The sequence below is a fragment of the Colletotrichum siamense genome (genome assembly GCF_013390195.1).
Source record: "Colletotrichum siamense strain Cg363 chromosome Unknown KSG_Cg363_contig07, whole genome shotgun sequence".
NCBI classification, from domain to species: domain Eukaryota; kingdom Fungi; phylum Ascomycota; class Sordariomycetes; order Glomerellales; family Glomerellaceae; genus Colletotrichum; species Colletotrichum siamense.
In genome coordinates, this window is record NW_023501020.1 from 4137354 (window position 1) to 4151323 (window position 13970).

Genomic DNA, 13970 nt, shown 5'->3' on the forward strand with positions numbered 1-13970 from the left:
TGCAGCTAGTGCCTGACTGTTGGGCGCGGCAGGATCGACAAAAAGGGGAAATTCGGTAGCAATGTCAGTTTGGCAGCCGTCGGATGCCGCCAACCGGGCGCAATGACGAGACGGCGCTGACAACTTACAGCGGTAGCTCTGGTAGCTTATCAAAAGTGAAGCACGCCTACAAACGGTCTCTGAGGTGATGGACATGAACGCCGCCGGACGAGCTTTCTTTCCCTCTCTCAGGTCCATATCTTTAATCTTTTTTTCATTACCTAGTGGGAAAGCTAGGTACAGCTCCAATGCACGGTCTCCTGTTTCACAGTCTCTCTTCTTCTCATCCGCTGTGCATTAGTGCGTCTGCTGGACTGCGAGCTTACCGCCTCTTGCCGCTTAACCTGTTTATCAGAATATGCATTATTCAGAAAAGGGGCAACGGGCAGGAGCGACGCGAAACACGGCTCGACGGAGGGAGAGGGAGAAAAAAAAAAAAAAAAAAAAAAAAAAAAAAAAAAAAAAAAAAAAAAAGGTTGGCGTTCTTGTTTACTCAGGCGGCTTCCTTTATCCCTAGCTTATCCGGCTGCTCTGGCAACTGAGCCCTCCACCGTTTGACAATAAGAGACAAAGATCAAAGAAAATGACAATCCATCAATCATCCCTGGGATCACGCAAAAAAGAAGATCGAAAAAAAAAAGTCATGTATCTGGAACGCGACTCCGGTCTGCAGCACGGCCCCCTTTTTGCCTTCCATTTCCCACCTCGGGAGGGAAGAGCTTCCCCTCTCGCAATGCTCTGGAAGCTCTCTGGAAGCTCTACAATCCCGGCACGCCCGCGCTGTTCCCTCTGTTCTCCAACGCGCTAGAAGCGAAGAATGTGGGGAGTCTCTCAGGGGTCGTCACATCCCCTCGGCCGCCAACCGGCGACAACCTTGCCCATATAATTTCCGTCTGTGAGGCCCCAAGTTTGCTGTGCTGCGTCAATTGACTCGCTCCATGCTCATTGCTGCTCGCGGCCTGACCTGGCCCGACCCAGGCACCGTACGGATGCACTACTGTGCCGTACATTTGTACCCTTAGGGCAAGTTCGTTGATGAGAAGGTAGATCGTAGGGCCGGCTAATGGTGAAGGACTGTGGCCCGAGTACCCGGGGCGTGCCGCGGGGATGGGTAGCATTCCGGGAATCAAATAGGCACTCACTCAATCTTTGAAGCTCGTTTTCTGGCCGTGCAGGGCGAACAGCGCATCAACGGCCGACACCAGACCGTCCAGTACCGCCGTAAACATGCTGTCCAAGATGAGATGCGAAAGCGAATCATGCGCCTCGTTTGCAGCGCTGGAGAGGACCAACAAAAAGTTCACCTTGAAAGAACCGGACGCAATGGCGCGGAAGTAGCCGCGGTTTGAAAGCTCCGATGTGTTGGACCCTGCTCCAAGAATAACGGCCGCCCGTTGGTCGCTCGCCGAACGGCCCTCGGTGTGGCTGGCCCGACCTCCGATATCGACCGTCCATGCAGGTAACTTTTTTTGCGTCTCGGCTGTGAATGAGTCGGGCTTCGTTTCCTTCAACCAGAAGACAATCCACCCGCTGGCCGCCAATTGAAGCCCATCATGTCTGTCAGAACTCTCAGAATCGGTAGGACACCTTTGGGAAAACTCAATTGGCCAATTCCGCATTTACTAAACATTTCCCAGGCCTGATCCCCGGTGACGGCATCGGCAAGGAGGTCATCCCCGCCGGCCGCCGCATCCTCGAGGCCCTCCCCGCTTCCCTCGGCCTCAAGTTCGAGTTCACCGACCTCAAGGCCGGTTTCGAGACCTTCGAGCAGACGGGCGCCGCCCTCCCCGACAAGACCGTCGAGATCCTCAAGAACGAGTGCGATGGCGCCCTCTTCGGAGCCGTCTCCTCCCCCACTACCCCGCGCAAGGGCTACTCCTCCCCCATCGTCGGCCTGCGCAAGAAGCTCGACCTCTACGCCAACGTCCGCCCCGTCAAGTCCGTCTCCACCGACCGCAAGCTGATCGACATGGTCATCGTCCGCGAGAACACCGAGGACCTGTACGTCAAGGAGGAGAAGACCTACGACGGCCCCAACGGCAAGATCGCCGAGGCCATCAAGCGCATCAGCGAGAACGCCTCCCACCGCATCGCCGCCATGGCCGGCGAGATTGCCCTCCGCCGCCAGAACGTCCGCGCCACCGGTGCCTCCAGCATCCACAGCAGCCCCCTCGTCACCATCACCCACAAGTCCAACGTCCTCTCCCAGACCGACGGCCTCTTCCGCCAGACCGCCAAGCAGGCCCTCGCCAACTCCAAGTTCTCCAGCGTCAAGGTCGAGGAGCAGATTGTCGACTCCATGGTCTACAAGCTCTTCCGCCAGCCCGAGGACTACGACGTCATCGTCGCCCCTAACCTGTACGGCGATATCCTCTCTGACGGCGCCGCCGCCCTCGTCGGTTCTCTCGGTCTCGTCCCCAGCGCCAACGTCGGCGAGGGTTTCGCCATGGGCGAGCCCTGCCACGGCTCTGCCCCTGACATCCAGGGCATGGACATCGCCAACCCCATCGCCACCCTCCGCAGCGCTGCCGTGATGCTCGAGTTCCTGAACGAGGAGGCTGCAGCCGCCAAGATCTACGCCGCTGTTGACGCCAACCTGGAGGAGGGCAAGCTCCTCACCCCTGATCTCGGTGGCTCTGCCAAGACCAGCGAGGTTGTCGCCGACGTTCTCCGTAGAATGTAAGGTATCGTGTCGAGATAAAATTTGGAATGAGGCAACTTCCGTGACTGGATATGGCAGTCGGCGCAGGCAGCTGCGTCTTTGATACCTACCATATTACTAAAAGTACTTGTTTGACCTAGCAGCTCTGGGGATTCATCGCTCTTTCCTGCCGTGCAATGAGTGAAACTTCTCTTCCGTAGACCTTGCGCGCATGCACCTGCTTAAACACGCTGTCCAAAGGTCATCGCCCAGAATTTCCTCCCAGCAACCCTACAAATGCCAGCCATCGCCACTAGCATGAGCTTCGTGGCCTCTTACGCTTCTATCATCCCTATCCCTCCCTCGTCTCAGCCCCAGAGCCAGAGCTCTCTTGCATTAGACACCGATAACGGCGAAAATGCCAAGACTCACCATCGGCTGGCCGACTGGCTCAAGCAAAAAGCCCGACTGAAGCCATCCCGACACCATCAAGCTCCACAAGAATCAGCTTCGATGCCCGAGCCAGAGAAGATTGAAGCAGTTCCAACACCGACACCCTCATACGCGACAACCGAGAAAGCAACGAGAAAAGCAGACAACTGCTTCGGGTTGAGCTGCTTTGGTTATCCCAGTACCAGGCGTGATCGACGTCCAACACCCTACGTTTACACATGGCAAACAACGGAGGCCGACAGTATGCGTCCAAGCAGAGCATCAAGCCGTGTTTCAAGGGGCCCTAGCAAGAGGATGATTGTGCAAAATGTTTGAGTATCGCTTGAAGTTTAGCATTTCCGCCGAGGATCCTGGGTATCGTTCGCTGGAGAATGTCATGGCAGCCGGGAGAAAGTTGGGAAGAAAAACAGCCCGAAGTCTATCGCCAATAACCATCAACCCTATCACATCCTCCTCACGCAGACAACAGTAGTTTCGCTGTCTTAGAGTGTCGACACCTATATCTGAAGAAAGCTTCCTCCAAAAAGACCCCTTTTCATCAGCCCTCGACGTTAACGTCCCCCAGAGTCGCCATATTGCTAGGATTGATAAAAGCACAAGACGAAAACGGAGACATGATGGGGACGGTTGTACGGAAAGCACATTGGGAGAGACGAGGTCTGTATTTCTTCGAAGTCTAGTTTCTATCATGAATCACGTACCCCCGCAAGCCTCTCTATTCAAGGCTTCAGGGTGATTTTCGTCCAGGCTCTACATTCCTGGTGTATGACATTAGATAGATATACATGTATGTACGCCGCTCAAATAGGCGACATACGACCGGCCCTTCTCGGCGAGCTCATGACGCCGAGCGGCGGTCCGCTGTTGATACACGACGTGATGCCACAAATGGGCCACGGATTTGATACAAGACCCCAGTAGGGGTGGCCTATACGGCTTACTTGGTACGCTTGGCGGCCAACTCCTTCTGGTAGTTGGCGATGAGCTCCTTTCTGCGGCGGGTGTTAGCATTTATGATACACAAAACATCAATCAGGCGAGAAGACGTACTGGAGGTGGGGAGGGGCAGCGGCGTAGTGGCTGAACTCCATGGAGAACTCGCCCTTGCCCTGGGTGGCGGCACGGAGCTGAGAGCTGAAGCCGAACATGGCGTTGAGACTGCAGTCGGCGATGAGGGTGAAGTCCTCGGTGCCGACCTCGGTGTCGTGAATGGTGGCGTTGCGCTTGTTCATGAGCATGATGATGTTACCCTGGAACTCGTTGGGGGCGGTGATGGTGGTCTTCATCAGGGGCTCGAGGACCTGGCCGCCGGCCTCGTCGAAGGCCTTGCGGAAAGCCATCTGGGTGGCCAGGCTGAAGGCGTGATCGGAGGAATCAGTAACGTGGGTGGAACCATCGTTGACAATCATCTTGGTACCAATGACCCTGTGGCCGAGGAGGGGACCCCTCTCGGTGACCTCCTCGAAGCCCTTGCCGCAAGCGGAAAGGAACTTGTCGGGAATGGTGCCACCGACGACCTGAGTCTCGAAGTAGTTCTTCTCGGGGTCCTCGAACGGCTCGATCCAGCCAGCGACACGGGCGTAGTCACCAGGGCCACCGGACTGTCTCTTGAAGAGGAAGTCGTAGTCGGTTCTGCGGGAGATGGTCTCGCGGTACGAGACGCGGGGCTTGCCGGTCTCGCAATCGACCTTGTACTCGCGGCGGAGACGCTCGACGTAAATCTCGAGATGCAGTTCGCCCATGCCGGAGATGATGGTCTCCTCGGACTCCTCGTCGACGTGCAGACGGAAGGTGGGGTCCTCGCGCTGGAAGCGGTTCATGGCCTTGGAGAAATTGTCGGCGTCGCTGGTGCGCTTGGGCTTGATGGACAGCGACATGACGGCGTCGGGGACGAACATGGAGGACATGGTGTAGGGCAGGTTTCCGTCGGTGAAGGTGTCGCCGGAGGCGCAATCGACGCCGAAGACAGCGCAGATCTCGCCGGCGCCGATCTCATTGACGTCCTCCATCTCGTTGGAGTGCATGCGGACGATGCGGGGGATGCGGACCTTCTTGTCGGTGCGAGAGTTGAACAGGTAGGATCCCTTGCGGAGCTTGCCCTGGTAGACGCGGATGTAGGTGAGCTGGCCGTAGTTGTTCTCCTCGAGCTTGAAGGCGAGTCCGACGAAGGGGAGCGAGTTGTAGGGCACCAGCTTGACCTCGGTCTCGTCGCGCTTCCTGTCCAGAGCCTTGTTCTCGACCTCGGAGGGGTTGGGCAGGTAGTCACAGACAGCGTCGAGGACGGTCTGGATACCCTTGTCGGCGAGGGCGGAACCCATCATGACGGGGGAGAACTTCAGGGCGATGGTAGAGCGGCGGATGGCGGCCTTGATCTGGGGAATGGTCGGGGTCTGCTCCTCGAGGAAGATCTCGGCAATCTCGTCGTCGACGTCGGCAAGCTTCTCGATGAGTTCCTGGCGCTTCTCCTCGACGATGTCCGCGTAGCCGTTGGGGACCTCGGCGACCCTGACCTGGGTGCCACGGGGGCCCTCAAAGTAGTAAGCCTTCTTCTCGATGATGTCAATGACACCCTGGAACTCGTTCTCGGCACCGATGGGGACCTGGATCGCGGCGGCGGGGATCTTGAGCTTCTTGTTGATCTGCTCGACGGCCTTCCAGGGGTTGGCACCCATGCGGTCCATCTTGTTCACAAAGCTGATGCGGGGGACGTTGTAGCGCTTCATCTGACGGTCGACGGTGATGGTTTGGGACTGGACACCACTGACGGCGCAGAGAATCATGACGGCACCGTCGAGAACACGCAGAGCGCGCTCGACCTCGATGGTGAAGTCAATGTGACCGGGGGTATCGATGATGTTGATGTGGTATGTTTCGTCTTTTCCGTTTTCCTTCTTAGTCCAGTCGGCGAAGGTAGCCGCAGACTGGATGGTGATGCCTTTTTCTCTCTCGAGATCCATAGAGTCCATCTTGGCGCCGACGGAGTCCTTTCCGCGGACCTCGTGAATAGCCTTGATCTTGCCAGAGTAGAAGAGAACTCGCTCGGTACATGTCGTCTTTCCGGAGTCGATGTGGGCGGCGATACCGATGTTGCGCACGCGGGAGAGACGCTGGGCCTCCTCGGGGCTCATCTTGGCGGCGACGACCTCGGGGGTCAGGGCGGCGGCATTCTCCTGGGCCAGCTTCAGGGCCTCCTGGGCGGCGGACCGGACGCGGGAGGTCGTGGAGAACGCACGCCTTGCGAGCTTCCATGATGCCGGGGTCGCTTGGGTGGTGGCGGCGGCAGGAGCAGCAGCCTTCATATTGACGGCGATGCTGAAGGGCCGACTCGAAGGCTTTGCGCCTGTAAAGAGGCCGCCATTCGGCACTCTGACGGCCCTGGGAGCCCTCATCGTGACCAAAAGCGTATGCGGCGTATACAGAAGGGAAAGAATGGAGTAGGCAGAACTACGAAAAGAGGGAGATGGGACCCATTGGAGACAGGATGGTCTGATAGCGCACTTTTTTTTGCACTCCCACACAATGCATGCGAAACTTTTTTTGCAGGGGTCCGATTTCGCGCCGGCCGCGACGGCACGTGTTTTCGTGGAGAAGTGGGGTATTCCCGGAGCTGGACGAATCGCTGCTGCGGGATTACGCCGGCCGGTTCAACGGCGACAGTTCGGGCATCTGGTGGCATTCACAATTGGCATTCTTTTCTTTCAATCATTGTCTTGTGGATTTCACTGTTTCTCGGCTATGAAAGATTGGCCTCCACGTATTTCTCGAGCTTCTCCAGGGCTTCCTTGAGCACCTCCGTGTGGCACACATAGCCAATGCGGACATAGCCCGGGAAGTCCTTCCCGTCTCCGAAGCACCTGGACCCAGGTACGAAGAACACCTTCGTTTTGTTGAGAACATCCAGGCAAAACTTGACATCATCTACCGGCTTTCCGCCATGGGTGAATTGGACAAATGCCGTGGTTCCCGCCTTGGGCTTGACCCATGAGCAGACCTTCTTATGCTTTTCGATGAAGGCTTCTAGCAACGCCTTGTTCGTGTTGGCGAGCGCGACGTTACGCTTTAGCAGCGGCGTCCAAACTTGCCGCGAAAGGGCGTAGGACGCGATCTGATCATCTATCTGAGACACGCTGATGGTGGTGTAGTCTCTTGCTGAAGCGATTGCCTGGATGATGCCCTTGTCTTTTGACGCGATCCAGCCGATCCGGATGCCGGCCAACGCATAAGACTTGGACATGGAACCTGTGACGATAACCTTTTCGTAGCCAAAGGTGGTGACCGGAGGCGGCACTTCGGAGCCATCCTCGAAGAAGTTGTGAAACAGCGGGCGGTAAACCTCGTCTGAAAAGAGGATGAGGTTGTGAGTTTTGGCAAAGGCGACGATGTCCTTGAGCACTGTGGTGGGGATTGGTGCTCCTGTGGGGTTATTGGGATTGTTGATGATGATCATCTGCAATACTATTAGTCAACAAAACCATAGAGTACGAGAGAGAGGAATGCCTTTGTATTTGACTTGAGGAGACCCTCAAGTTCTTTGACATCGGGGACAAAGTCATTCTCCTTCTTCAATCTCCATAGTGAGACATCCGCGCCCAGACTCTCGGGAACGCCATAGAGCTGTTGATACGTGGGATACACACAGATGACGTGGTCGCTGGGGTTGACGAGGGTGTAGAGCAACAGGAAGTTGGCTCCGATAGCGCCTTGGGTGATGAGAACATCGTCCTGTTTAAGAATGCTTCGGGCGCCCGAACCGTCACTGCCGCACAGTTCGGCGACCCGTTGTCGGAGGGGATCAGAACCGCGGATGGGTCCGTAGACGAGCTTGGTGGAGAAGTCGATCGGGCCTGGAGCGCTCTTGTCCTCGGAGAGTGCCATCAACTCATCCACGGAGACGGAGGCGGCGCAGGTTTCGGCGATGTTGAGGCATCCCGGGGTAGTCTCATACTCGTCCATCCATTGCTCCACCTCGAAGGCCGCAATTCGGACCATGTTGGAGGATTCCGCTATAGGGAACAATTGACAACTCGATGGTCAGTAGTGAAGACGGTGTCGGTAGACGAAATCGCGGCGTAGAACTGAATTGACACAATGCCAAGGCCTTACGGAGACCGAATTCGAGGTTCTCAAACAGTTGCTGGCGGTAACTTTGAAGACCGCTTCGACCTTTTAACGTGGGAGTACGTATCGGGTGCTGCGTGTGAATTCCGAGAGCACGGGCGACATGTCAGACACCAGCGCCCTCCCGCAGTCTAATGCATGACAACGACCCGTCAACAGGGCGCCAGGCGCGCATAGGCTTGATAGGAACCGGCAGCACTAAGAAACCAGCCGGAGGGTCCAAGGGCAGAGAAATAGACGGATCGGTTCCCCTAAGAGAGTTTGGGAATGAGTATTCAGATCCGAGCCAGGGTTGCATTGGTACAGCAGCTTGAGCAAGATCAGACTGCGTGGGCTTGGAGCTCTGACCTGCCGGAGTCACTTTCCGCCACATGCCCAAGAGACCCGACTCACACAAAAGAAAGAGATAAAGCGTCTATGGCCGACTCGAATTGATATCATTTTGCCAATCCTTTGATGATAGCGGACTACCAGACGGTAGATCGGACTGTAAACCTCTATCTTGGCGCCTTTGGATTTCACTATGTGGAATGCTTAAAAGCATGTTTAGAAGCCCACTAGAAACATGCCACGGGGGAATTCGAGTGCCTCGGCTGTGGCTTAGATGGGCTACCGCTCACGAGACCAGTCCTCTGGCTGCAATGTCGAGTCGTAGCTGAACCAACAACTGTTTGGTCTGGCCTGATTTTGGGCCATGCTCTTCCCTTCTTCTTGAGTTACAAACCACATTGGCGGACGGTCGGGTGGGATCTAGACATCCTTGTTGTGAGGCTTCTCCACACTTCCCCAGCTCTCGCATCCGCCCAGGATCTGACGGCAGTGTCGGTCGTCACAGAAAGCATGATTTTGAGAGGGCGGGGTTCTGTCCTGGATGCTGACTATGTACTGTATTCATCGAGAGAAGGAGTTGGCCATGTCGCAGCCAAGACACGCTGTTCTTTTGCTAGAGGTACGAGTCGTTGACATGGCGGGACAGATGTCCTCCCATGGGCATGTGTGGGCTGAAGATTAACATGTCAGATGGACTGCGTAATGTTCTGTGCTTGTCTTGTCAACATGTGGCTTACTTTGCGCTTAGGACCGGATTCGCATTGCGAGGCGTCGTTTCAATGGGCAATTCGCCGCCAGATGAGCGGGTAGATTTTAGCAAGAGTGTAATGCTCATGGATCTGGCTCCTGGCGTGTTCCTTGTTCCTAGTCTCCCTCTCACAAAGACAGGTACAGACAGACAGATTGTTGGGGGTTATTCTTAGCGTCAGTCTGCCCGCCGTCCCGTCCCACGCAGCTGGTTGCCTGCGCGGGCAGCGGAAAACAGCGCAACCAAGATCAGGCACCCGAACTCTGTTGCGTTGTGCGTGTACTTCCATGTGGAAGCACTTGTTGGAGTTCAGCCACCCCACGGGACGCTGGTGCGTGTTTCCGACAGGCGCAGTGGGGTAGACGTGTCCACTGTGACGCCACCGTACAGGTGTCCAGGTCGCTGTAACTGAGGTGTGCGGCGCGTTGCTGGGCGGCGGAACGTGGGACGTGGGAGCCAAGCGGGCACGCGGGTTATTATCGGCCGTGTGTACGTACTCACCTACAAACACCCACGACCTAAGACCTTCTTGGGAACCTACCCCAGCTTCCTCCTTCAGCAAGGTACCGGCTCCGTCACTCGGCCAGCTTGGACTGCGGTGCCACAAGGTCACAGGTACGTCGTCTATCTGCCCATCTACCTACCTGCCTGCCTACCTATCTTCCGCTCTCTTCTTCCTGCTACCACAGCCAACCCGAGCCAGAGCTTCTTCGCCATCCGCCGCTCTGCTGCCATTCATCCATCACTCCGTTTGCTTACCTTCATGTTTCCTTTTCTCTTCTGACATCGTCTGTTTCCTTTAGTCGCCTTCATCATCGACGATAACCCCGAGCCCGCTCCTTCGTCCGCTTATCGGTACGGCGTCGTCTCTCCGTCGAAACGCCCATCATGGCTCCTCCAAGCCTGAGGAGCCTCCTCGTCGGGGCCCTGGCGTGTCTTCCAACACTCGCCATGGCCCAGCGCAACTATTCCACCGCCGATATGCTGCGAGCTCAGCTGACGCTGCTTGACGATCGTCCCGACAACTGCCCTCCCTGGTGAGTTCCATCTCGCCTTTTGCGACCTCGTCGAATCCGCTACTGGCACTCCGAACCGCTGTCGGAACGGCATTGCGACCATGACCCCAAGGCTGACAACATTGCGCGCAGCTTCAACTGTCTCCTCCCCGCCCACAAGTGCACTCAGTTCGCCGGCTGCAATGACTATACAGGCAAATGCAACTGTCCCGAGGGTTTCGGCGGTGATGACTGCCTCGAACCACGTACGCCGCCCACTTCTGAACCGATTTGTCGCACAAGCGAGGCGCATCACTGACACCCTCGATAGTTTGCGGTTCTCTCTCCCGTGGCGACAACACCGACAGGCCACGACGATCTGGCGACCTTTGCGAATGCGACGACGGCTGGACCGGCATCAACTGCAACGTCTGCACGAGCAACCAGGCGTGTAACGCTCTAATGCCCTCACAAGAGGGTGGCGTGTGCTACCAGAATGGCGAGGTCATCAACCACAACTACCAGATCTGTGATGTCACCAACAAGAAGATTACCGACCTTCTGGGCGACAAGCGACCCCAGGTTACCTTCACTTGTAAGAAAGAGGAGGGCAACTGTGACTTCCAATGTAAGTCCGAGCCGAGTCCTTGCGCTTCAAGCTCCGAGTCAACATCTGTTGCTAACCATCCTCAGTCTGGGTTGACGAGCGCGAGTCCTTCTACTGCCACTTGACCGAGTGCTCGTCCAAGGCCGATATCAATGAGAGCCAGAATAGCACCGATTACAAGTGCAACAAGATCGAGTGCAACTGCATCTCCGAGCGAATGCTTTGTGGCGAGAATGGTTCCGTCGACATTAGCGACTTCCTCGTCGAGGAAATCAAGGGCCCCGCCGAGTTTGAGTGTCTTCAAAAGAATGGAGGGATCAACAACTGCGCGTTTAAAGAGCCCGCAATGGACGATCTCATCCTTCAGCTGATCGGCGATAGCAGCATCCAGCTCACTTGCCGTTCCGGCGAGTGTCTGTACCACACCGAGGTCCCTGGCTATGAGCGCCCCGTCAAGAAGATCAACACTCCGCTTATCGCCAGCATCATCGCGGCATGCTCCCTGTTTGTCGTTGCCATCATTCTTCTCACCTGGTACCTGTCTAGAAGGCAGTTCAACTATGGCGCTATCGCCTTGGATGACTCGGATGATGAGAGCTTGAAGCTTATGACCAACCACAAGCCCGCCTCTCTGTACTTCGAGAATGTTGCCTACGAGCTCAACGGCAAGAGGATCTTGAACAACATCCAAGGCATGGCCCATCCCGGAGAGGTCACCGCCATAATGGGTGCATCGGGTGCTGGAAAGACTACGTTCCTTGATATCCTGGCTCGGAAGAACAAGCGCGGTAACGTTTCTGGCGACTTCTTCGTCAACGGCGAGAAGGTAAACGACACGGACTACAAGAATGTGATTGGATTCGTCGACCAGGAAGACACGATGTTGCCCACCCTCACGGTGCATGAGACTATTCTCAACAGTGCGCTTCTCCGTCTGCCTCGCAATATGGGCCGAACCGCCAAGGAACAGCGCGTCTTCGAAGTCGAGAAGCAACTTGGAATCTACCACATTCGTGATTCACTGATTGGCTCTGAGGAAGGCAAGGGTCGAGGTATCTCTGGCGGAGAGAAGCGCAGAGTTGGTATCGCCTGTGAACTTGTCACCAGCCCCTCGATCCTGTTCTTGGATGAGCCTACTAGCGGTCTCGACGCCTACAATGCCTTCAACGTCATTGAGTGCTTGGTCACCTTGGCCAAGAACTACAAGCGAACTGTTGTCTTCACGATTCACCAGCCGCGATCCAACATTGTGGCGCTGTTCGACCGACTCATCTTGCTGGCGCGCGGAGGCGCGGTCTACTCTGGCCCCTTTTCGCAATGCCAGGGCTACTTCGACCGTATTGGATACTCATGCCCTCCCGGTTTCAACATTGCAGACTACCTCGTCGACCTCACGATGCATGCCGGATCTACTACGTCAGAGGATGATGGCACCCTCAACGCGGAAGTCGCCAGCCTGGGACCCAGCAGCACTACTGCTGTTAAGTCCATTGCGAGCATCCCTGGAAGCATTGCTGAGGACAGTGGTGTCGAATCTTCCACTTCGCGCCCAAAGAACAGCCGCCGCGACTCGGTCAGGATTCGTCAGGAGCGGGAGCTCTACACGCGTCGCAAGAACACTGTCGACACTGCGGCTTCCTCCGACGCTGGCGGTGAGGATGTTGGATCTTACAAGCTACAGAACCAACCTGCTGGCTTTGTTCCCACGATCAACGTTGAGGATCCCCATGATCTTCCCCCTGCTGCCTATATCGGTACCGATCTGGACATGTTGATCAGATCCTTTGCGGAGTCGGATATCGCTGGTTCCACACACGATGAGATCCAGCAATCGATTTCAGCTGCCCGAGGCGCCAACGGCCAGAATGCGAACGGATACAACCCAGAGGGCCCCAACATCAACATCAGCGCCATCGGCAAGGGCTATGCTCGGGTCGGTCTTGGTCGCCAATTCATCATTCTCTCAAACAGAACCTGGAAGAACCTCTACAGAAACCCAATTCTGATGTTGACGCACTACGCCATCGCCATCCTTCTCGCGGTTCTGTCTGGATACCTGTTTTACGGCTTGACTGACGACATTCCCGGATTCCAAAACCGCTTGGGTCTCTTCTTCTTCCTCTTGGCTCTTTTCGGGTTTAGCACACTCACGAGCTTGAACGTCTTTGCCACCGAGAGACTCTTGTTCGTGCGCGAGCGAGCCAACGGCTACTACCATCCCATCACATACTTTGCGGCCAAGCTTCTGTTCGACATCGTCCCATTGAGAATCATCCCTCCCCTTCTCATGGGTGCCATCATTTACCCAATGACTGGCTTGGTTCCTGAAGCCGGCCATTTCTTCAAGTTCATCCTCGTCCTGGTCCTCTTCAACCTGGCAGCTGCCGCAATCTGCTTGTTCATCGGCATCATCTGCAAGGATGGCGGAGTAGCTAACTTGATTGGCAGCTTGGTCATGCTGTTCAGCTTGCTCTTTGCGGGCCTACTGCTCAACCACAACGCTATTCCTAAGGCCGCTATCTGGCTTCAGACTCTCTCCATTTTCCACTACGGTTTCGAGTCTCTCATAGTCAACGAAGTCCTCCAACTCACTTTGGTCGACAAGAAGTACGGACTAGACATCACTGTCCCTGGAGCAGCCATTCTCAGCTCCTTCGGATTCAACAACGATGCTCTCTGGACCGATGTTATTAGCCTCGGTGTCTTTGGAGTCGTCTTCATCATCCTTGCTTATGCTGCCATGCACATCCTTCTCGTTGAGAAGAGGTAATGAGCCATGCCTGTTGGCGGCAAAAGTACCTTTGGTATACGAGTGTACGATTATGGAGCATCAAGGCCGCCAGCATCAAGAACGTGGCGGCTCCGGTCGTTTTCATAGAGATCCCGCAGACACATACAACAGTTTCTATTTCGACTGGCAAAAGCCTGCCAATGTGCATATGGGGTTCTTCGGCGTTGGAGGACATGTACGTCTTGTTAGTTTGATATCGATGGCTTTTATAATGCTACAAAGAATCTATGGTAGTACAAGTTGAATGC

General features: G+C 55.8%; 4 protein-coding genes across 4 annotated transcripts; 2 read left to right on the forward strand and 2 right to left on the reverse strand.

Annotated features, from left to right (window-relative positions):
• Positions 1-1592: 1592 nt before the first annotated feature.
• Positions 1593-2722, forward strand: lys12 (Homoisocitrate dehydrogenase; the record flags this gene model as incomplete). Its single annotated transcript, XM_036643276.1, has 2 exons — positions 1593-1617; positions 1677-2722. The coding sequence occupies 2 exons, from the start codon at positions 1593-1595 to the stop codon at positions 2720-2722; spliced, it is 1071 nt and encodes a 356-aa protein (XP_036492331.1).
• Positions 2723-4070: 1348 nt separating this feature from the next.
• On the reverse strand, positions 4071-6522 carry CGCS363_v011428 (Elongation factor G; the record flags this gene model as incomplete). Its single annotated transcript, XM_036643277.1, has 2 exons — positions 4071-4125; positions 4184-6522. 2 exons carry the CDS (start codon positions 6520-6522, stop codon positions 4071-4073), a joined length of 2394 nt encoding a protein of 797 aa, XP_036492240.1.
• A 344-nt stretch (positions 6523-6866) lies between these two features.
• vioD-0 (Capreomycidine synthase) lies at positions 6867-8122 on the reverse strand (the record flags this gene model as incomplete). The annotated part of the gene is made up of 2 exons (XM_036643278.1): positions 6867-7580; positions 7616-8122. The coding sequence occupies 2 exons, from the start codon at positions 8120-8122 to the stop codon at positions 6867-6869; spliced, it is 1221 nt and encodes a 406-aa protein (XP_036492241.1).
• A 2095-nt stretch (positions 8123-10217) lies between these two features.
• CGCS363_v011430 (ABC transporter G family member) lies at positions 10218-13701 on the forward strand (the record flags this gene model as incomplete). Its single annotated transcript, XM_036643279.1, has 4 exons — positions 10218-10366; positions 10478-10590; positions 10656-10952; positions 11018-13701. The coding sequence occupies 4 exons, from the start codon at positions 10218-10220 to the stop codon at positions 13699-13701; spliced, it is 3243 nt and encodes a 1080-aa protein (XP_036492090.1).
• Between the last annotated feature and the right edge of the window lie 269 nt (positions 13702-13970).